The following is a 22,270-nucleotide window of genomic DNA, read 5'->3' as shown; positions in this document are numbered from 1 at the left end:
AATGTCCCGTGCCTCCACTGCCCAGTCTGCCACCCTGGAGTCAGCAGAGGACACAGGCATAGGCACAGGAACCCGCGGATGCTGGCCGTAATTAAGGAGGAAAGGAGTCTGACCGGTGGAATCGGCAACAGCGTTATTAAGGGCGAACTCTGCCCATGGTAATAAAGATGCCCAGTCATCCTGCCTGGCAGAAACAAAATGTCGCAGATATGTGACCAGAGTCTGATTGGCCCTCTCTACCAACCCATTCGTCTCGGGATGATATGCGGAAGAGAGATTTAACTCAATGCTGAGAAGACGACAAAGCTCTCTCCAGAACCGAGACGCAAACTGGGGACCCCGGTCACTGACAATTTTGTCTGGCATGCCGTGTAGGCGGAAGATGTGTCTTATGAACAACGCTGCCAAGGCCCGTGCAGAAGGTAACCGTGGGAGCGGCACCAAGTGCACCATTTTCGAGAAATGATCGGTAATTACCCAAATGACGGTACAGCCGCGAGACTTGGGCAAACCCACTACAAAGTCCATCCCGACCATCTCCCAGGGCCTGTCTGCCACCGGCAAGGGATAGAGTAACCTAGACGGCCGTTGTCGAGGAGACTTATTTTTGGCGCATGAGACACACGCCAGAACGTAATCCCTGACATCTCGCAGCATATGCGGCCACCAGTACGTCCTCGCCAGCAGCTCAGATGTCCTTTTAGTCCCAAAGTGTCCACCCACCCTGGAGGAATGAGCCCAAGAGAGAACCTCCGGTCGCAAATTTATGGGCACAAAAGTCTTGCCCGGAGGCACAGACTCAAGCGACACCGGAGCCACGGTTCTCAAGCTCTCCGAAGGAACAATAAGCCGAGGCTCTCCTTCCTCCTCCTCAGATGACACAACAGAGCGAGAAAGAGCATCAGCTCGAATGTTCTTCTCCCCAGCGACATAATGGAGGGTGAAGTGGAATCGGGAGAAGAATAAGGACCATCTGGCCTGGCGAGAATTTAGCCTCTGGGCTGTTTGCAAATATAGCAAATTTTTATGGTCTGTAAATACTTGAAAGGGAAAACGAGCCCCCTCCAAGAGATGTCTCCACTCAGAGAAAGCCAATTTCATCGCTAGCAACTCCCTGTCCCCGATGGAATAATTCCTCTCCGCTGGTGTGAAGGTCTTGGAGAAGAAAAAGCACGGATGCTTCCGACCTTGAGCATCCTTCTGGAAGAGGACTGCTCCAGCACCAACGGAAGAGGCATCCACCTCCATTATAAACGGCTTATCGACATCGGGACGATGTAGGATGGGAGCGCTAGCAAAATGAGACTTAGTAGAAGAAAAGGCCCTGGAGACCTCTTCAGACCACACTTTGGGATTTGCTCCCTTCTTGGTGAGGGCTACCAAGGGAGCTACCAAAGTTGAGAAATGAGGGATGAACTGGCGGTAATAATTAATGAACCCCATAAAGCGCTGCACCGCTTTAAGTGAATGGGGTTCTTGCCAGTCCATCACAGCCTGTAGTTTGGCAGGATCCATAGCCAATCCTTGGGCAGAGATGATATAGCCCAGGAAAGGTAAAGACTCCTGCTCAAACACACACTTCTCCAACTTTGCGTAAAGAGAGTTTGCCCGTAAGAGGTCGAAGACTCTGCCAACATCTCTCCGGTGGGAGTCAATATCTGGAGAGAAGATGAGAATATCATCCAGATAGACTACGACCGAGGTGGAAAGCATATCCCGGAAGATGTCGTTGACAAAGTCTTGGAAAACGGCTGGGGCATTACAGAGCCCGAAGGGCATCACCAGATACTCATAATGCCCATCTCTGGTGTTAAACGCCGTCTTCCATTCGTCCCCCTCACGAATGCGAATCAGGTTATAAGCTCCCCGCAGGTCTAATTTGGTAAATACCTTAGCTCCCCGTAGCCTATCAAAAAGCTCAGAAATCAGGGGCAGCGGGTACTTATTTTTAACGGTGATGGCGTTAAGACCCCTGTAGTCTATGCAAGGACGCAACTCTCCATTCTTCTTCTGTACGAAGAAGAACCCTGCCCCAGCTGGTGACACTGACTTCCTAATAAATCCTCTTGCCAAATTCTCCTGGATGTATTGGGACATAGCCTCCGTTTCCGGGAGAGAGAGGGGATAGACACGTCCCCGAGGAGGTTCTGCTCCAGGCAAGAGATCTATAGGACAGTCATAGGGACGGTGAGGCGGAAGGGTCTCCGCGGCTTTTTTGGAAAAGACGTCTGCATAAGACCAATAGTGTTTGGGGAGAGTAGAGAGATCTGCGGGTATCTCAGTGGTGGAAACCTGAACGCACTCTTTCACACATCTGCCCTTGCAGGATTCACTCCAACCCAATATCCTCCCAGAGGTCCACTCAATATGTGGGGAGTGGAAACGAAGCCAGGGCATTCCCAGCAGAATCTCATCCATTCCCTCGGGAAGGACAAGAAGGGAAATAGTCTCCTGGTGGGATGGGGACATGGCTAACGTGAAAGGGACAGTCTGATGTGTGATCTGTAATGGAAGTGTCGACCCATTCACCACTCTCACGGTTACTGGTTTGGCTAGCATAGCCAGAGGTATTGCGTGGCGCTGAGCAAAAGCAGAAGACATAAAATTTCCCTCTGCTCCTGAATCCACACAAAGCTCTACTGTAAGAGTGGATGTGCCTAACAGGATTGTCCCTTTAAAGGACAATTTTGAGGAAAATGCCGCGGTGTCCAGTGAACCTCCTCCAATGGACACTAGACGCGATCGTTTTCCCGACCGCCGTGGACATTTATTAGCGAAATGTCCCGGTTGCTGGCAATTTTTACATAGCACAGGTACTCGGGCGGTCTGAGACCTAGATCCCGCTCGAGAAACCTCCATGGCCTCATGGGAGTCGGACGCCATAACAGGAGATTCTAGAGGTTTGGCAAAGATGGGAGCCAGCCGAAACCTCTGCCTACACTGGGTCCGCTCCAACCTCCGCTCGTTAAAACGGAGATCGATGCGGGTAGCTATAGTAATAAGCTCCTCCAGTGTGGCGGGAATCTCCCTGGTGGCCAAGGCGTCCTTCACATGATCTGCCAGTCCTTTCCAGAACACCGGAATAAGGACTTTATCCGGCCATTCCAGCTCAGAAGCTAGAGTCCGGAATAGGATGGCAAACTGGCTGACCATGGACGAAGCCTGAGTAATTGCCAACAATTGGAGCGCGGTATCGTGGGTGACACGAGGTCCCAGAAAGACCTGCCTCAGAGCGTCCAGGAAGATAGGAGCACTCTGCACCACACGATCACCACGTTCCCAAAGCGGCGTTGCCCACTCCAACGCCCTGCCCGACAAGAGAGATATAATGAATCCCACTTTCGCCCGTTCCGTAGGAAAACGTGCAGCCAGCAGCTCGAGATGTATGGAGCACTGGCTCACGAATCCCCGACATGGCTTACTGTCACCAGCAAACTTGTCTGGAAGCGGGAGACGGGATAAGGTCGGAGCAGGGGTAGCAGCGGACAAACTGGCTGCAGCTGCACTTGCAGCCTGAACAGCGACAGCAGTAACGTCCACAGCTGAGGTTGTGCGCTCGAGAGCCGCCAACCTACCCTCCAGCTGCTGGATGTACTGCTGTAGACGCTGACCGTCTGCCATTTACTAGCCAGACCCTGGCGCTAGTATTATGTTAGGACTGGCGGAACGCACCAAGACAGGTGACAAAGATGCGTTCGCAGTCCGGGGTCCACCGTGCAGGTGAGAACCTGCTGCTAGCAATTTGCAGACTATATAGCGGTACACTAAAGTAAACACGCGTGGGTTAAACCTCACCCAGCGTGAGGAAAGCGATCCTGTTAATTCACAGGACCGCAATACCGCACTAGAGTGCGAGCAAGTGGCCAGCGGACTTAACCCCAGAAGGGATTGAAGCCCGATTAGGCCCTTGCTGGCACAACACCGCAACTGGGTGTGTAGAGAACCTTCAGAAATATAAGCGCACAAGTGCGCGAGCGATGCCGCACTAACGGACGCCACTAACCACCCAGACTTGGGTATAGAAAGCGCAAGGCAGGCGCACGGCGCCGTACTGGCAGGCACAGCTACAGGACGCTGTGATGTGTGTTTAGTGTAGTAAGCTAAGTCGGGCGCTAGATAGCAGCCGTACACCTTCCGCGAACAGACATTCAATAGGGAAGGGGTAACCAAGAACGACTTGCACTCACACATACACACATATCAATTGTAAGACAATACTAGCGCATGGCCGTGCGGTCATGCGCAGTTTATATAGCTGCAGCACAGGAAATGGCTATAGAACTTTTGCCCTTCTAGGACCTGCCAAGAGGACCAATGGAATGTGCCGCAGAGCCTGAGCACATGACCCTCGATCTCCAACGGGAGATCTTGCCCTGGGCATGCTCAGTGTGTGCAGATAAGGACTTAGTCCCAGAGAAGTCCGCTCGCTGCTGACCAGAATAGACTTCAAAGGCAGAAGCTGGAGAAGCAGCAATAACTCTTCTCACAGAGTCAGACTGAGCGAGACGCTGGGATCGACGTCCCTGCTGAGCAGACTCCACTGCGGCTGGAGGGGAATGGGAGACCGCAGCGGAGACGGATCGAGATTCCCCCTGTGCAGCAGAGGAAACTCGACTCCTAACACATGTCTCTTGAACAGTAACAACTCGCTGTTTTGTCAAGTTCAGTTTTTCAAATTTTTTTTATGTGTGAAAGTGCTTTGTCTAAGTGGTTTGCAAGAAAAGTGGGGGTTACAATACTGGAGTTGAATGCAAAAGTTGCAGAGCTCTAAGTACGGCGCTTAACTTTTTTTACTATTGTAATGTTTTTATGTTTTTTTAATTGGTTAATGAATATCAGGATTGGTGGTTTCCTTCTGTACACAGTATGCCAAATGTATACACAACTAGAGCAGGAGATTCCATGGTCAATCATGCTGTGGAAGATATGAACATGTTGGCAATTACCCAGGGCCCCATGCTCTTTCGAGGCCCCAGGGTTTACTACAAAAACTACATTGATAATAGCATAATCAATGTAGTTTCTGATGTTAAAACTTCTTCAGGACCTTTGGTGACATCATGGTTATGGGACCATGATGTCAAAACAAGTCATGTAGGAAGCAGGAGTCTAAATAAACTGAAGAAGACAAAACAGACAAGTTGTCTTTGATATAGTATGTAATAAACGTATACCTTTTCATACTATTCTGGATATGTACTCCATTTTTTGGGGTATGATGAAAACCATAGCATTACTGCCATAAAATTTGAATCAGTTTTTGCCACTGAGTATTTTGCTGTGTATTTTCTGCGCCAAAATTGCACAGAATCCCATGGTTATGTACTCTTAAACTGGGTGTAAATGTTATTAGCCATTCAGCCACCCGTTAACCTTACCAAACTCACTATTCACTATTCAGCATGCGTGTGCTCTGATTGGTAAGAGGGAAGTAGCCCACCGCTAGAAACCTCCGGTGGTGGCTTATTTATCATGTCAGCCTAACATTTTATACACATTAAATAAATGATTTTCGCTTTGCAATTAAAGAAATATGTTCTGTTTCTGTATTTGCAGTGATTACAGGTATGTGGCAGCAGCTCTAGCGGTTATGAGGAACGTCACTCAACAGATCAACGAGAGGAAGAGGAGACTGGAGAATATCGACAAGATCGCACAGTGGCAAGCTTCAGTCCTGGACTGGGAGGTTAGCAAGAACGTTTTCTAAGGTTATCTGTGACATTAAAAGTCAAATAAGCCGAAATGATATTGGGAGCGCTTAAGTGTTTGCCAATTGTTCCAATTAGGGTAATATTTATTTCCCTCTCTGCCGCCATGTAAGCTTACCCAATTTGTATCTCACTCTTTTGTCTGTAATTCTCTCTTTCCCTTTGGCTCTTCTGTTCACTCAAATAATCTCTTCTTTCTTTTTATCCTTTTCCTTTATTTTATTTTATTTATTTGTTTTTTTTTAGTAAAGGTGTAATCACTCATCAACCATGTTATAGCAAAACCTGGACTGAGATCACATTCCACAATGATTACATTTAGCAGAGATGACAACTTGATAAGCTTGTATTTCTGCACTGCACAGGATTAAGGTTACAGCAGGAATCATTCACGCAGTAATATCACAGTGGTGGGATAGATGGTAAGCAACCTGCGTTGTCAGACAGGACCCATCATCCAAGGATATTTTGGCTTAGGAATAACTCAAGCAAAATATCACAATGCGCACAGCGACATCACAGTGCGGGAGAAAAACCAGAGCTAATGTCATGCAGAAAGTACTGAATGATGGCGTATAATACAGGAATAATGCAGTGAAGAAGCAGCACCTGAATAATACAGAAAGTGGTGTCACTAAGGACAGAATCAGACTCACATAAATCGGAGCGGGATCGGAATGCAGTGCATGGACTGGCCAACATCTCTCCAGACTCGAACTTGACAGCTTCATGTAATTCTGTGCAGCTGTCGTGCTCAGGTCGGGAGAGCCGCCGGCCAGTCTAAACCCTGCATTCCGATCCCCTCCAATTTATAAGGACGTCTTACTTTGTCCTAAAGCAGATTAATGCATGCAAATTATGGGGCTCCATAGGAGAACGTGAAATTGAGCTACATATCATTCTGTTACCCCATTTTGAGTTAAAGAAATATTCCCGTCTCCAAGATCCTATCCCAATATGGAGTAGGTGTAGTAATAATAATAATAATAATAATAATAATAATAGCAAATACCTACAATTAGAAATGTAGTACAGTTTGTCTGATTTTCTGTGTCTCTTTCCTCATGTGCAGGCATTGCTGTAGACTAATGGAACCTAATTGTAATATAGAAAACTATAAAATGATGAAATGTGTATATGAATACACTCAGTGTCTATTGAGCTTTTAAAGGAGTATTCTAATGTTTGAAAATCATGACCTACCTGTGGGATAAGGAATAACTTCCCAATCTCTGATGGGCTGATAGCTGAGAACCCCTCTGATCCGAGAACTGGAGCTATGAAGACCCCTGTGTGAATTGACCTGTGGTCAATCATGCCCAATGCCGCTCCATTCACTCTTAATGGGACTGTAAGGTTCTAGCAGGAGCGCGGGATGCAGTGACGGGACGCAGGCAGAGCAAGGGTTAACAAGTTTATTTACAGGGGAATACTCCAGGCAGGGAGGTGTAGGGTTAAACAGTGGATAAAACAGAATAAGTGGCAAAGGATATGGTGAGGTGAAGAATAGCGTTTCGGAAAAAGGCAGTTCACTAGCACCTGTGTCAGGAAGTCCTTAAGCTGCAGCTCCCCCTGCAAACTCAGTAATGCCGGCAACGGCTGGTGCGGTGTCCTTTCCAGGAAAACACTGTGGAAAGATGGTCCGTCTTATGGTGGCAGTGGTCGATCTCTGGTGCCTTCCACTGCCTCTTGTCCATACTGTTGTGGCTAATAGAGGTACGGGCCACACACCTGTACGAGCCCAACCGTGGCTCCTTAACTGTCTTAACTGGTGTGGTCGGATAACAAGGGTCCGGGCAACTATTCTGTGTCCACGTCAAGGCGCAAGTATCAGTTCTGCATGTGGTCTCTCTTGGGCAGCGTGTGTGCGGTACTCATGTAGTCTACAGCACCTGGTTCTCTCTGGTGGTCACCGGACACACACCGCACATCCCACTCTCCCGGGTTCCCGCTGTTGGCGGCAGGTGACACTGAGCTGCTTGGTGCTAATGCTCCCGGCCGGTGCACTCCTCTCTGTGGCTGCTGTGACACCCGGCTCGGCTCCGCTCTGTGTGCATGGCTCTGCACACCTCTGTTCTGCACAGCTCTGCTCCACATGGCTTTGCTCTGCATGGCTCTGCTCTGTACTGCTCAGCTCCGCTTTGCATGTCTCAGTCTGCAGAACAATGTCCCAGACCTCTTGTTCAACTGCAGCACAACACATTGCAGCGCCTGTACTCTGTCTCAGGATGGGGAGCGGAGCACGCTGCTCACCCGACTGCGTGCTGCTCTGCCCTGGCACCAAACTCCCTCCTGCATGTGCTTTTTCCTTTTATCCCTCTGCTGCTGCGCGTCCTTTTTTGGCTCTGATCGCCTCCTCCTGTCAGCAGGAAGCCCCGTCTCACTCATCCTTCCATCCGGCAGCAGGGGAAGGTCCCAGTCTCTAAGGCTTCCCCCCGGAGACAGAGTATGCAGCCCCTTCAGTTCCGGACCCAGCATGCAGGTACCCACGGTCCGGTCTATCTCCTTACAGGACCACTGCAGATAGCCGAGCACTGCTTTCAGCTGATCTTCAGCACTCCCATAAGAATGAATGGGGCGGCAGTGTTTGTGATTGACTAGCACTCCATTCACACACGGCTCCTCAGAGCACTTATTTTGTGGATTGGTGGTGGTGCCAGCATTCCCATAATTGGGAAGTTATCCCGTATTCCAAAGATACAACCTGAGAATACATCTTTTAAGCAGTGTCCTCACACGTTGTAGCTCCCCCGAATTCCTCAGTCAAACCCAAGTCTTTACATCTATTCCTCTCTCATTGTACATATGGTTTTACATCAGAATTAAGAAGACTCTTGCACTTGCTTCACTGCCCCCTATAGTGTTAGGTAAAGCTCTGTCTATCCCCTTCCCCTTCTCTTATTCCCTTCTCAGTCCTGTAATTCACTTTTTCATCATTTTCTTCTGCTCCTTCTACCATTCATTTATTGTCTCTGGGTGTGTTGTGTCTTCTCCTTGCTAACATTCTTCTTGGTTTCTAGACTTCTCATTAGTCTATGTCTTTATCTCTCTACACATTTACAATGCTTTTCTTTTACTACATGAAAATTTATTACCCATTTTCTTTCTTGCTTTCCGTTTTTATTGCAAGAAATCAAAGTAATTTAATTCATTAGCGTGTCTAATTAAATTGCTTACAAATTAATTATGCCTTAGATTTTTAAACATTTATTGCAGAAATTTACCATACTGTAGTCTCATAGGAAAACGGTTCTTCCAAAATACTTTTTTTTTGTATAATAGAAACTTTGGGGCTTTATGTACTCTATATGCAATCACTGCGATGTGAGTAATTTGCTTTTGGATGTTATTATCTTGGCCTGCATGGATCCTTTAGGAATAAAGTAAATGACTTCATGAGTCAGGCACATATCATGATACAGTGTTCACCTATTCTCTATCTGTATTGTTTAAAAAAAATTGTGGGCAGCACGGTGGCTCAGTGGTTAGCACTGCAGCCTTGCAATACTGGGGTCCTGGGCTCAAATCCCACCAAGGACAACATCTGCAAGGAGTTTGTATGTTCTCCGCGTTTGCGTAGGTTACCACCCACACTCCAAAGACATACAGATTGGCAATGTAGATTGTGAGCCCCAATGGGGCATTGATGTTGATGTCTGTCGGAGCTGTATAAGTAATCATAATAAATCAACTAAGAATACAGATATATGTATTTTAAAGGTATTAGTTTTGTGTAGTGAACATTTGTGATGATGGTAGTTGGATATCTGCTGAAGCCTTGGAGCTGTCTGACCGATACGTTTGCCTTTGTTAATTTAGACATCATTATTGGAAAGGCTTCTTCACAGTTAAAGTGCACCTGTCCTTTAAGATATTTTTTCAAAATAAGCTGTCATGTGTGTACATGAGGAATATCGGTAATACCTTTTCTTGGTATTATATTACTCGTATCATGCATTTTTTTTTTACCAGATTTCGCCTATGCAGACTTTATTTCTAAATTTCAGTTCTCTCTGAGCTAGTGTTTGGAGACTAGCTGCTATGAGGTCTTCCATATACTGTGCATAGATACAGAGGTATTTCTGCTCTTTTTTTCTCTATAGCAAACAGGATTTGCCTTTTTATTCACTGTTTTTTGTGTTATTCCAGTACTGACAAAGAAAATAAATGTTTAATGCAAAACATGTGTAATTGCACACATTATTTGGCAGAAATACTTCTTTTTCAAGAATAATTACAAGGGTGCCAACACTTTTGGCTACGACTGTATATACAGTGGGGCAAAAAAGTATTTAGTCAGTCAGCAATAGTGCAAGTTCCACCACTTAAAAAGATGAGAGGCGTCTGTAATTTACATCATAGGTAGACCTCAACTATGGGAGACAAACTGAGAAAAAAAAATCCAGAAAATCACATTGTCTGTTTTTTTAACATTTTATTTGCATATTATGGTGGAAAATAAGTATTTGGTCAGAAACAAACAATCAAGATTTCTGGCTCTCACAGACCTGTAACTTCTTCTTTAAGAGTCTCCTCTTTCCTCCACTCATTACCTGTAGTAATGGCACCTGTTTAAACTTGTTATCAGTATAAAAAGACACCTGTGCACACCCTCAAACAGTCTGACTCCAAACTCCACTATGGTGAAGACCAAAGAGCTGTCAAAGGACACCAGAAACAAAATTGTAGCCCTGCACCAGGCTGGGAAGACTGAATCTGTAATAACCAACCAGCTTGGAGTGAAGAAATCAACAGTGGGAGCAATAATTAGAAAATGGAAGACATACAAGACCACTGATAATCTCCCTCGATCTGGGGCTCCACGCAAAATCCCACCCCGTGGGGTCAGAATGATCACAAGAACGGTGAGCAAAAATCCCAGAACCACGCGGGGGGACCTAGTGAATGAACTGCAGAGAGCTGGGACCAATGTAACAAGGCCTACCATAAGTAACACACTACGCCACCATGGACTCAGATCCTGCAGTGCCAGACGTGTCCCACTGCTTAAGCCAGTACATGTCCGGGCCCGTCTGAAGTTTGCTAGAGAGCATTTGGATGATCCAGAGGAGTTTTGGGAGAATGTCCTATGGTCTGATGAAACCAAACTGGAACTGTTTGGTAGAAACACAACTTGTCGTGTTTGGAGGAAAAAGAATACTGAGTTGCATCCATCAAACACCATACCTACTGTAAAGCATGGTGGTGGAAACATCATGCTTTGGGGCTGTTTCTCTGCAAAGGGGCCAGGACGACTGATCCGGGTACATGAAAGAATGAATGGGGCCATGTATCGTGAGATTTTGAGTGCAAACCTCCTTCCATCAGCAAGGGCATTGAAGATGAAACGTGGCTGGGTCTTTCAACATGACAATGATACAAAGCACACTGCCAGGGCAACGAATGAGTGGCTTCGTAAGAAGCATTTCAAGGTCCTGGAGTGGCCTAGCCAGTCTCCAGATCTCAACCCTATAGAAAACCTTTGGAGGGAGTTGAAAGTCCGTGTTGCCAAGCGAAAAGCCAAAAACATCACTGCTCTAGAGGAGATCTGCATGGAGGAATGGGCCAACATACCAACAACAGTGTGTGGCAACCTTGTGAAGACTTACAGAAAACGTTTGACCTCTGTCATTGCCAACAAAGGATATATTACAAAGTATTGAGATGAAATTTTGTTTCTGACCAAATACTTATTTTCCACCATAATATACAAATAAAATGTTAAAAAAACAGACAATGTGATTTTCTGGATTTTTTTTTCTCAGTTTGTCTCCCATAGTTGAGGTCTACCTATGATGTAAATTACAGACGCCTCTCATCTTTTTAAGTGGTGGAACTTGCACTATTGCTGACTGACTAAATACTTTTTTGCCCCACTATATATATACATATATTTATATACAGGTGTATATATATATATATATATATATATATATATATATATATATATATATATATATATATATATATATATATATATATATAGTATATTATAAGAATAAATACACTAGCGCCCCAAAAATGATTTAAGGATGAAGTCGCAAAAACAGATATACAGATTTGTGTGAAAGAACTGTGAAAGAAGCTACAAAAGTAAATAAATATAATCTGTTGCGCTAAAAACTCAATATAAAGAATATAGGTTTATAGGTTTTTAAAAAAAATATTTTTCTTACATTATTATGCCCCCATACATTCATATACGACCTTTGGAGTCATTTCAACATTTTAATACATTTTTATTTTTGCTGATTTCCCTTTTAACTGGGGCTGATCTACTAGGTCCAGTTACAGGGCTAATTCACCTTCCTCAGTCTCATGCTGAGCTGATCTGGGTCTGCAAAGACCCAGCGGTCCATGCTACCTCCCGGAAGCTTGCAAACACATGATTACGGGGATGGGAAGAAGAGACAATATATAACATGCTCCTTCAGTTCTACCTTCTCTGTGGTTGAGTCCGACCATCTTTGACAGCTAGTTCCTCCTCCCCCAGTTTTACAATCACCACACAGCTTCCTACTGTGCTAAAACATTGTTCCAGAGTTATATGTAAACCAGCCTGACATTTTAAGTTATGGGACGGTAGGCAAGCAGTTGAAGGAGTTGCCCAATTTCCCCTTTGTTTTACTCCACAGGTATGATCTATTAAAAAATTACAACATTGACAAAAATTAGCTTACCGTAATTTACCCCTTGCCCATTCAGGGCTGCTTCTCCGTCTCAATCTTTGCATTATGGCTACAGGATGTGACCATTGTAGACAATCACTGAGCTATCTGTGCATCACTGCTGTGCCCAGTGATTGGCATCAGCTGGTCATACTGTTGTCGATATGTAGGAAGCTGGGGCCAGAGCTTCTGTCATGGCCGACAGTAACCCCTGTATCACCCCCTCGCCCCCTCGCAGCACAAGATCATGTTTTCATCTCTTAGTACCTTGGTGCTGCTTCTCTATGTCATCTGGGATCTCCCGGCACAAGAGTGTACCCTCTACAGATGGCTCCGCAATTAACTCCGTAACTTCTTTACTTAACACAGCATTATCCAGGGCCCAGTCAATCATAACAATTGGCAACGCTTTCCCTAGCCTCTTCTCTCTGCCGCTAAGCCTGTCCCCTGGACGGTTCATTTCCTCACTTTCCCTATCAGCAATAATGGTGCAAAACATGTAACCAATAATATATATATGTACAGAGTAATACACTTGTACGTGTAGCAGTACCAGAAAATACAGTGTGATAATACACCAGATAGTATAGCAGTATCACATTAAATAAAACATCTTTAAGGATCAATATCACACCCCCTACATATATGTCACCACTGCAGACAATCATTGGACTCAGCAGGGATGCCCAGGTAGCTTAGTGATTGGCTGCAATGGTCACATGCTATAGTCATGATGTCACTGCTGCAGCATTGCCAACTAAGACAGCAGCGGAGATGTTGCTCTGCAGCAGCAGGGAGTAAGCAGACAACCTCTTTATTAATGATGGGGTTTTTTGGCCACCATTTTTAGCTATTGAGGCAGAATTCACAGAATAAATTTATTTCATTCTCATTCTTGTCCACATCTCTAAGAATATATATCTTATTAATGGAGGTTATTAAAAGCAAAGGTTACAAGGTTACTATGTGAACCAATGTGGAATAATTTTCCCCTTGGAAGACCCTGCTATCCCCAGCCTTGTGTACATGACGTGTTCCCGGCTGCATCTGTTATCTGACTGAGCCAGTCCCCTCTAAATATGGAGTCACAGCTGTGTGCTTCATTGCTCCCCGAATAATCCTCTGCGGAGCTGATAGGGAGCAAAGACCGGCAGCTGAGAGATCCAGAGATCCTAATTGAAACCAAATTGAATACTCTGCTGCAGAGACAAGTGCAAGTAGCGTATGTTATTAGCTGCCTTGTCTCAGGGTGATTATATTAACACCATGTTGTTTTGGCAGCAGTTTGCTTTTCCTGATATCTATGTGGCTTAAGTACTATTTTTATAGATGTATGTGCACTTGGTAATCGCACTTGCATTAACACCTATAGGTGCGTTGATATGATTGTATTTTGCCCAAGTTTACGATATATCTTCTGGAAGAGGTCTGCATTAAATTTTTTTTCAGAAATTGACATGAATCCAGAAGGAAATGTTTTCCTGCCTTCCTCTGATGGGATTTGTCATCATACTTGGACAGTTAACACACAGTGTGATATACCATTGTGTCTACAAGGAAATAGTATGTCCCAAAGTATCTCTGCAAGTACCAAAATCAACAATTAGTCAGCAAAGGTCTACCATCGCGGAGTTGATCCGCAATTTCCAGCAGCAAAAAGGTTAACTGGTTTGGTGCATAATAGAAGAACTGCCTACATAGCTGTCAACTCGAATGCTTTCATGTGTGTTCAGATTCTCCAGTAAGGCATTGAAACTCACATTTAAAAGCCCTTTTTTCATGCCTTCTCACATCAAACGCTGGGCTGAAAACCGTGCATCGTGCCGCTAAGATGCTGTTCTGGAGACAGGGCCGGCTTGATCAGCAAATCTCTTGAGGAAAATAAAGTCAGAGACTACAACAGGGATTTCAAACAACAGAAAGCATCAAAAAGGGAGCCTGATAAAAAAAAAAGAAGAAAAAAAAAGACGTTGCTTTTGCTTTCCCTCCCGTCTGATCTCCCCCTCGCCTGCAGTGCTAATCAGTCTGTGAGTCCCTAATTAGAACACAGCGATGCCACTCACTAAATCAGGAATTACTGCACCCACTCCACAAGTAAATAACTCCTTTCATACAATGTGGCTGAACAGTGTTATTAGCAATCGAAATTTTCTAATAGCTTAGTTCTTTGTATTTACCAAGCTGTTACTTCCGAGGCATTGATGCAACCACCTCTAGGGTGGGATTTTAGCATCAGAGGGTGAACATGGTGACAGCACAAAAAATGCAGCACACATTTGCAGTGCTTGCGTTACTACAATCATATTGTTACTGGAAACTTACTGTAAAATATTCTTCATATGTAAATATTGTAATTAATAAATCACTTTAATTCACCGTAAACAAAGCACCATATGCAAAGAATATTAAAACTTAACATTTAATAATATATCTAAAAAATTCAAACCACACACGACCTTGGACTAATAGCAGTTGTTTGACTAAAAGATACAGGGTGCACAGTATCCCTGATATTTCAACTATCCATGCCCTGCCTTGCTGCGGAGGTTGGCACCCTATATCCTGCACAATGGCGCCCCCGCTCAACGCAGGCTCTCCCTAAGTAGCCCTAGTGGGCCCTACCGTGCAGGAAAGAAAGAGCAAACAACAGATCATTCATTCTAGATAAACACAAGAATAGTCCTAATTAGTGATTGGTGGCCGGTGCTATAATATTGCACAAGCCCTGCTGCACTAATGTGTACTGTAATATATTGTCCACCTATTATATTGCACCTATTCCCAAAAATTACGGAAAACCTATATATTCTACCTGAGCCACCCTAGCTGTCAAAGGTGAAAGTAGCCTTTTGCAGCAGATCGGGCAGTTTTTCTGCATCTGCCGCATAACGGATCACTTACAGCAACACTGCGTTTTGCCTCATTCATTCCCTGTGGGATTTGCGGCCCTTGCTGTGATGTGGCAAATGCGGTACCATACCTCCCAACTTTTGAAGAAGGGAAAGAGGTATAAAGTTTGCGGCGCACACATGATGCTCCATACTGTATAATGGCCACACATGATGCTCCATACTGGGTAATGGCCACACATGATGCTCAATACTGTGTAATGGCCACACATGATGCTCTATACTGTATAATGGCCACACATGATGCTCCATACTGTATAATGGCCACACATGATGCTCCATACTGTATAATGGCCACACATGATGCTCCATACTGTATAATGACCCCACATGATGCTCAATACTGTATAATTGCCCCACATGATGCTCCATACTGTATAATGGCCACACATGATGCTCAATACTGTATAATGGCCACACATGATGCTCCATACAGTATAATCACCCCACATGATGCTCAATACTGTATAATGCCCCCTCCCATCTTGTATGCATGACTCATCTCCCCCCCATCCTGTATGCATGGCTCATATCCCCCCTCCTTTATGCATGGCTCAGCTCCCTCCCATTCTATATGCATGGCTCATATCCCCCCCATCCCATCCCATGTATGGCTCATTTCCCCCCTCCTGTATGCATGGCTCATCTCCCTCCCATCCCATATGCATGGCTCATATACCCACCCCCCCTCCTGTATGCATGGCTCATCTCCCTCCCATCCCATATGCATGGCTCATATTCCCTCCCTCCTGTATGCATGGCTCATTTCCCCCCCCCCCCACATGAATGCATGGCTCATATTCCCCCCTCCTGTATGCATGGCTCATCTCCCTCCCATCCCATATGCATGGCTCATATTCCCCCCCTTCTGTATGCATGGATCATCTTTCAACCCCCCCGCTCCCGGTCCTGCTCCCATCTTGCATGGCTCGGCTCCCCCTCCTCCTTCATCCCCCGTCCCCTGTCCCCCATCCCTCATACTCACCTTTCCCACACCGCGTGGCCGCGCCAAACATCCCTCTAGCTCTGTCCCGACTCCCGGCCCAGCACCTTCTTCCTGCGTGAGCGGTCATGTGGTACCGCTCATTAAGCTCATGAATATGCCCATATTCATGACCTTAATGAGCAGTACCACATGACCGCTCACTCAGGACGAGCTGCAGGCGCTGAGACCAGGCATTGCTGGAGCAGGGTGAGTGTGACGTCTTCAAGGAGGGTGGGAGGCAGGTGGGCGGGCGGCCGGGGGGGGGGAAGTGGGGGGCGGTTGGCCGGAAGGTGACCCTGGATTTAAATAAAAAAACTTGCTCAGGTGCCGCCCCCCGCATCGTCCCGCCCTAGGCACGTGCCCTCAAGTGCCTGGTGGCAAATACAGCGCTGCATATGGTGCTTTGTTTACGGTGAATTGAAAAATTGAAGCACTTTTATCCTAAGGTCTGTGAATTAATTAATCACTTTAGTAATGAATATTGGCAGTGATTGATGTGCATGGGCATATGAAAAATTGCAACTACAGAGTGGGGCATTTATATGGATACACCTAAATTAAATGGGAATGGTTGGTGATATCAACTTCCTGTTTGTGGCACATTAGTATATGGGAGGGGAAAAACTTTTCAAGATGGGTGGTGGCCATGGCGGCCATTTTAAAGTCAGCCATTTTGGATCCAACTTTATTTTATTCAATGGGAAGATGGTCATGTGACACATCAAACTGATTGAGAATTTCACAAGAAAAACCATGGTGTGCTTGGTTTTAACGTAAATTTATTCTTTCATGAGTTATTTACAAGTTTATGACCACTTATAAAAAGTTCAAAGTGCTGCCCATTGTGTTGGATTGTCAATGCAACCCTCTTCTCCGCTCTTCATACACTGATAGGAATGCTCAGACCTGACACCCATAATGTGGTGGTGCACCATCTTGAGTGTCAGGTCTGAGCATTCCTACATAAACAGTTTCCTGGAAAGTGGATTGGTCATCGTGGGCCAGTTGAATGGCCACTAAGGTCTCCTGATCTGACCCCATTAGACTTTTATCTTTATAGTCATCTGAAGGCAATTGTCTGTGCTGTGAGGATATGAGATGTGCAGCATCTGAAACAACGGATACTGGAAGCCTGTACTAGCATTTCTTCTGCGGTGTTATCAAGAATGGGAGAAGAGGGTTGCATTGACAATCCAAAACAATGGGCAGCACTTTGAACACATTTTATAAGTGGTCATAAACTTGTAAATAACTCATGAAAGAATAAAATGGCAGACTTCAAAATAGCCGCCATGGTCACCACCCATCTTCAAAAGTTTTCCCCTCCCATATACTAATGTGCCACAAACAGGAAGTTGATATCACCAACCATTCCCATTTTATTTAGGTGTATCCATTTAAATTGCCCACCCTGTACTTTTGTGCCTGGCTTTTTATGTAGTAGAACAGTCAGAAGCACCAAAACACTATATTTGGTACTAGAAAGTTTTATTGGATTTGGACAAGATTGGTTAAAACATTGTTCCTAGCCAAAGAGACAAGAGTCCAGCTTGCAAACTTAAAGGGAATATGTCAGTAGGATCAACCCTCCTAAGCCTTCTACATGGACATGTAGGTCATAGGGAGCTGAATAAAATGAAACGTGGATATCTGCGATCCAGTGTCTTATTCCAGAGAAATCCCAGTCTTTCTTACATGTTAATAAGCTGCTAAGATCTATGGCGTGGATGTATGGTAGATCTCTCTAAGAATATGCCCCTAGAACTGGTTTTAATTGAGAGGGAGGTGTTACTGGTGTAAGATATGCCATAACTGACAGACTGCTCTTAAAATGACACACTGCTCTGCACCGAGTTCAGAACTGACACAGTAAACCAGAAGTGAACTTTGTTTCATTACAAACCTTTGCAGCACCATTTGTCTTCCCATAGTGTTGGCAGTTCTGTTGCAGAGCTGTGCCTGATTATAACCAACACAGTACAGCAGAGTTGACGCTTGTCTCATTGTAAACACTCATGCATTGGGGTCGATTCTGCTGTACTTCCCTCCTCCCACACTGGCTGCTTTTGAGATAGAAGTTAAATCAATGTAAACTTTGTCTCATTGCTGTTTAGCTCTGGTGGACTGTGTTAACTCTGCTGTACTGTATTAGCTCTTCTGTTCTGTATTAGCTTGGCTATTCTGTGTTAGCTCTGCTGTGCTAGTGCTGATCTCACTGTAGAGCTGTGTGTCAGCTTAAGAGCAAAGCATGAGAGCAAAGTGTCAGTCATTACATGTCTCATAATGGTAATGCCCCCCTTTCATTTAAAATAAGCTCTGGAAGCAGATTGTTGGAGAGATCTATGTCCGGCCCATAGATCTTAACAGTTTATTTGCATATAAAAAACATGGATTTCTCTGAAATAATACATCAGATTGCAGATATTAAGGTATCATTTTATTCAGCTTCCAATAACCTATATGTTCATATAGACGGCTTAGGAGGGTTGATCCTACTGACAGATTCCCTCTAAATCTCTTCAGTTTGTTGTAGTGAGGATATGATAAGAGAGACTGAAATTGTTGGGGGCATTTTTTTATATAATAGACTAAGAGAACTGTTTCTCAAGCCTGTTGTTTCCCTCAGTAGCTTGCATGAGAGTTAAAAATCTGCTCTGTGCTTTAGCTTTGATCTGTAGTAGATTTCTGCTATAATTTATGCCACTTTCTAGTGAAAATTATAGTGAACTTGTCAGCCCTTGATTGGCCATGCCCCTTTCACTAAGGCTGCCCACTTCTTGAAAAATTGCAGAGCTGGCGTAAAAGTGCCAAACAGTCATAAAACAGTTCTAAACTATCTAAACAGTTGTTTAACCGTCGTAAAACCTTCTGGTATAAGACAGATTATTTTGTACAGTCTTTCTGGTTGTATGCAATGTAAGTTAATAAATTATTGCATAATATAAAAAAATCAGTCTTTACTTATTAAGTAAAAGAGATTTGATAATTGAAGGGGTTTCCTACGCTAGGCAATCACGTTTTTTTTTTTTTTTTTTTTTTTTTTAAAGGAAGCTCCTTCCTGTTACCACAAAAATCAGCTATAACATTTTGGTGACCCAAGAGGAAATGTTTACCTCCCAGCAGCACCATTCACAGTTCTATTGCCACTCATGGACTGTTTTTGTAATGCTCACATCCACGAGTGTGGAAAATTGCCTTTGTAGTAGATGTCCAGTCTGCTAATAAATGAGGATCAGGGGTGAAGCAATGGGAAGATTTACCGGGCCATGTTCCCTGAATACTAGGTGCCCTTTGGTTGGTTCTATAACAAGTCACTTTCCTTGTAGCCAAGGTATCTAGATACAGGGCTAGGACAAAAACTGTACCATTTCTTGGGTGAGAGAAAGCCCTTGATATAGATAACCAGCCTATTTATTTAATGCATTAATATTGGTGTCTTCTGATAAATTATATTATAGACAGTAAGGTGGCAACTAATCTGTTATCGGAACCAGATAACCAGTGCAAAATCTATAGAAAAAATAGATGATGATTTTAATGATTATCTGATAATTAACTTTTTTGCTCTATTTTTGTTCTTTGGGTTTCTTTTATTTTTCACCCCATTGGCATAAATGTGAAGGTACACAGTCACCCATAATAGCAGAATTTAATGTTCAAACATTCCATGTAATACGGCCCACAGCATAGAATAACATTAATGTTGCAAAAAACATAGAAGAGTATTCATCAGTTTAGAGCCCAATGTTTTCATACTTTTCATAAATTGTAATGGTTTATGCCTAGAAATTGTACTGTGTCTTTCATGACTTGTATCTGTGTTTCATAGGGTGATGATATTCTGGACAGAAGTTCAGAACTTATCTACACCGGAGAGATGCAATGGATTTACCAGCCATATGGACGCCAGCAACAGAGAGTGTTCTTCCTGTTCGACCACCAGTTGGTTCTATGTAAAAAGGTAAATGTATCATTGTAATAGATTTAGAAATGTATCATCGTAATATATTTAGAATGATGTCATGACCATTAGTTGAACAATGACTATGACTAAGGGCCCATTCAGATGTCAGTCTTCCACGCACAAGTTCTATTCGTGTTTGTCCCAAAATGAACTATGCTGGGGCTGCTGACATGTCCATTGTTGTTGTACCAAAAGTCAAAGACATGGACATGTCTGGTCAAACTCTGGAATGCAAGTATGCACGTCTCTAAAGGATCAGACAGCACTCAGATATCATCCATGTACCATCCATGCGCTGCCCAACTTTCAAGATTTTTTTATGTAGAAAAAGCTTAAGAAAACTTCCCATACACACGTAGAACCTGATTAAAATCTCATGGCAATAACTGATACATCAACCAAAGATGGATGATAATCTGATTAAAAAAGCAGATGAAAATCGATCATTTTGCTGCATATGAGAAAAATCACTGAAGTCTGAATGAGGCCTTATTGCTTTCAGAAAATATTATTATCGCATTGTGATGAATATTATGGCACACTGTAGCAGACATATTACGCTCCACTGTATGACGTTTTATCCAAATGTTTCCCATTTACCTAAAATTGTATAATAGCTGTTATTCCTCTATGATAACAAGCATCCTATCATGGCTGGCACTATGGCCACTATTCCCATAGTGAACAGTAGCTGTTAGTGATATGTGGTCATAAAGGCTCATGTAAACATCAATTTAACATTTTCCAAGATTTAAGAAAATGGGAAGTTTCAAAAATATGATATAGTAATATACCTCGTAGGAAACAAAAAGCACAGATAGTGTCTTATCTCTCGATTTAAAGGAAGATTTGCCAGTAATGTAACTGCTCACCTGATGTAGAAGATTCTTAGACATATAGTGCCGACTGCCGCAGATCCACCGGTCGACACGCGACCGTAGTTGAATCGCTGAATAGGAGGATTTGTGGGTTGTGATCCGCACTGCCAGCTCATCCTGAAACAGACAAAATGTACAACTGAACAGTGGTTTATTCTACGCGTTTCGGAGTACATATGACTCCTTCTTCAGGAAAATACCACAAGAGATAAATTTAGGGTATATGCAATTTTTTTAATCAAAATCCTTTAATATGATAATATTTTCCCCACTAAATTTGTTTTTATCCTTTCTCATATAACAGGAGCCTTGACCATTTAACAGCATACGGTTTTAACATATAGGCAAAAACTGAATTTCAGTTTAGGTAGAAATGTAGGCGTAGCGCTCCTAGAGAGCCGCTGCCAGACTCCTATGATAACGGCTTATTTCACTTTGAGGCTATGGTCACACAAGTGTATATTCTCTCCTCCTAGAGAATCAATTATAGTATTGATACTCTGATCAAATTCTGATCCAAATTTGATCAGATTGTGAAGATTCGAAGAAGTAATCAGAATCAGCGCTCCTGAGAATGGGTGGCATGTGCCTTGGATGCTTGGTGCTAGCTAGTGATGAGCGAGTATACTCGTTGCTGGGGTTTTCCCGATCAGGTGGTCTCCGAGTATTTGTTAGTGCTTGGAGATTTAGTTTTTGTGACAGCAGCTGCATGATTTATGGCTGCTAGCCAGCCCGAGTACATGTGGGGGTTGCCTGTTTGTTAGGGAATTCCCACATGTATTCAGCCTGTCTAGCAGCCACAAATCATGCAGCTGCGGCGACGAAAGCTAAATCTCCGAGCACTAACAAATACTCGGAGACCACCCGAGCGTGCTTGGGAAAACACCACGAGTATACTCGCTCATCACTAGTGCTAGCATTATCATTAGCGGGCCACCTTTTCCTATCGGCCCGGTCATACTGCTTATGGTAAGGTGTATAGTTGATATGTTTGGTGTCATTTTACTTGGCACTACTTGGTTTATGCAGATGTTTTTCTTCTCTACGGCTCCTCTTTTTTTATTGGGGTGCTCTTCAACTCCTACTAGTAAATATCTGCATCTTTAGTCCTGAGTACTGGGCAAAGATGACTTCTTAGTTTGATATCTTTGTTGCTCC

The 22,270-nt window shown here is 44.0% G+C and overlaps 1 protein-coding gene across 1 annotated transcript in view; it reads left to right on the top strand.

Moving 5' to 3' along the window:
- The window catches only part of LOC138654194 (rho guanine nucleotide exchange factor 9), a gene marked incomplete at its 3' end in the record, with an annotated part of 142,294 nt that extends 122,063 nt beyond the window's left edge, over positions 1-20,231 (top strand). The window contains exons 5-6 of the mRNA XM_069743399.1: positions 5,557-5,686; positions 20,100-20,231. Of these exons, the coding sequence (XP_069599500.1) occupies positions 5,557-5,686; positions 20,100-20,231 (262 nt within the window). The remainder of the gene's footprint in view (positions 1-5,556; positions 5,687-20,099) is intronic.
- Positions 20,232-22,270: the final 2,039 nt, after the last annotated feature.

The sequence above is a fragment of the Ranitomeya imitator genome, unplaced genomic scaffold (genome assembly GCF_032444005.1).
Source record: "Ranitomeya imitator isolate aRanImi1 unplaced genomic scaffold, aRanImi1.pri SCAFFOLD_237, whole genome shotgun sequence".
Taxonomy (NCBI): Eukaryota; Metazoa; Chordata; class Amphibia; order Anura; family Dendrobatidae; genus Ranitomeya; species Ranitomeya imitator.
This window is presented reverse-complemented; position numbering and strand designations above follow the sequence as displayed.